Source organism: Apteryx rowi, unplaced genomic scaffold (genome assembly GCF_003343035.1).
Source record: "Apteryx rowi isolate R43461 unplaced genomic scaffold, aptRow1 scaffold_1810, whole genome shotgun sequence".
NCBI lineage: Eukaryota > Metazoa > Chordata > Aves > Apterygiformes > Apterygidae > Apteryx > Apteryx rowi.
In genome coordinates, this window is record NW_020448098.1 from 3100 (window position 1) to 4411 (window position 1312).

The 1312-nt window shown below is 63.0% G+C and overlaps 1 protein-coding gene across 1 annotated transcript in view; it reads left to right on the plus strand.

The window, feature by feature from the left end:
- Position 1: 1 nt before the first annotated feature.
- Positions 2 to 1312, plus strand: part of LOC112963983 (sodium/potassium-transporting ATPase subunit alpha-3-like) — a gene marked incomplete at both ends in the record, with an annotated part of 11498 nt that continues 10187 nt past the window's right edge. The window contains 3 exons of the mRNA XM_026061524.1: positions 2 to 124; positions 584 to 643; positions 1140 to 1310. Coding sequence (XP_025917309.1) covers positions 2 to 124; positions 584 to 643; positions 1140 to 1310 — 354 coding nt within the window. The remainder of the gene's footprint in view (positions 125 to 583; positions 644 to 1139; positions 1311 to 1312) is intronic.

The following is a 1312-nucleotide window of genomic DNA, read 5'->3' on the forward strand; positions in this document are numbered from 1 at the left end:
GTACGGCCGCTCCGACAGCTACCGCGTGGCCACCACGCAGGACAAGGGGGGCGAGAAGGAGTCGCCCAAGAAGGGCAAGAGCAAGACCCGGGACCTCGATGACCTCAAGAAGGAGGTGGCTATGGTGAGTGGGGGGCTGGAGGGGGGGCCGGGGGGCAGTTTGGGGTGCAATATAGGGGCAGTTTAACATGCAATGCAAAGGGGCAGTCTATGGGGCTTGGGGCAGTTTGGGGTGCAATATGGTGCGGTTTGGGGAGCAAGGTAAGGGGCAGTTTGGGGGGCTGGCGGCAGTGTGGGGTGCAATATAGGGGCAGTTTGGGAGTGCAATGCAAGGGGGCAGTCTATGGGGCTGTGGGCCCTATAGGGTACGATATAGGGGCAGTGTAGGGTGCAACGCAAGGGGGCCATTTGGCAGGCTGGAAGCAGTCTGTGGGGCTGGGGGCACTGTGGGGTGCAACATGGGGCAGTTGGAGGTGTAATGCAGAGGGGCAGTTTAGGGTGCAATGCAGAGGGGCAGTCTATGGGGCTGGGGGCAGTGTGGGGTGCAGTCCAGGAGGTCGGGGTCTCACCCCTCTCCCCACAGACAGAGCACAAGATGTCCATCGAGGAGGTCTGTCGGAAATACAACACGGACTGCGTGCAGGTGAGGGTGCCCCCAGGAGCCGGGGGTCCCTTTTGGGGGTCCCTTTTGGAGGTTTCCCTCTCCCCTTTTGGGTCTCCCTTTTGGGGTCCATCTCCCCCTTTGGGGTCTCTTTTGGAGATCCCCATTGGGGTCCATGTCCCCATTGGGGCTCCCCATTGGGGTTCATCTCCCCATTGGAGGTCACTGTAGGGGTCTCTTTTGAGGGGGTCCCTGTTGGGGTTCATCTCTCCCTGTGGGTCTCCCCATTGGGAGTCCCCATTGGGGTCCATTTCCCCTTTGGAGGTCACTGTTGGGGTCCCTGTTGGGGTCCATCTCCCCTTTGGGGTCTCTTTTGGGGGATCCTTGTTGGGGTCCATCTCTCCCCGTTGGGTCTCCCCATTGGGTCTCCCCCTTGGGGTCCATCTCCCTTTTGGGGTCTCCCCATTGGGGTCCATCTCCCCATGGGGCTCCCCGTTGGGGTGCCCCGAGGCCCCGCTCTGACGCCCGCCTGCCGCAGGGCCTGACCCACAGCAAGGCGCAGGAGATCCTGGCGCGGGACGGCCCCAACGCCCTCACCCCGCCGCCCACCACCCCCGAGTGGGTCAAGTTCTGCCGCCAGCTCTTCGGGGGCTTCTCCATCCTGCTCTGGATCGGCGCCATCCTCTGCTTCCTCGCCTACGGCATCCAGGC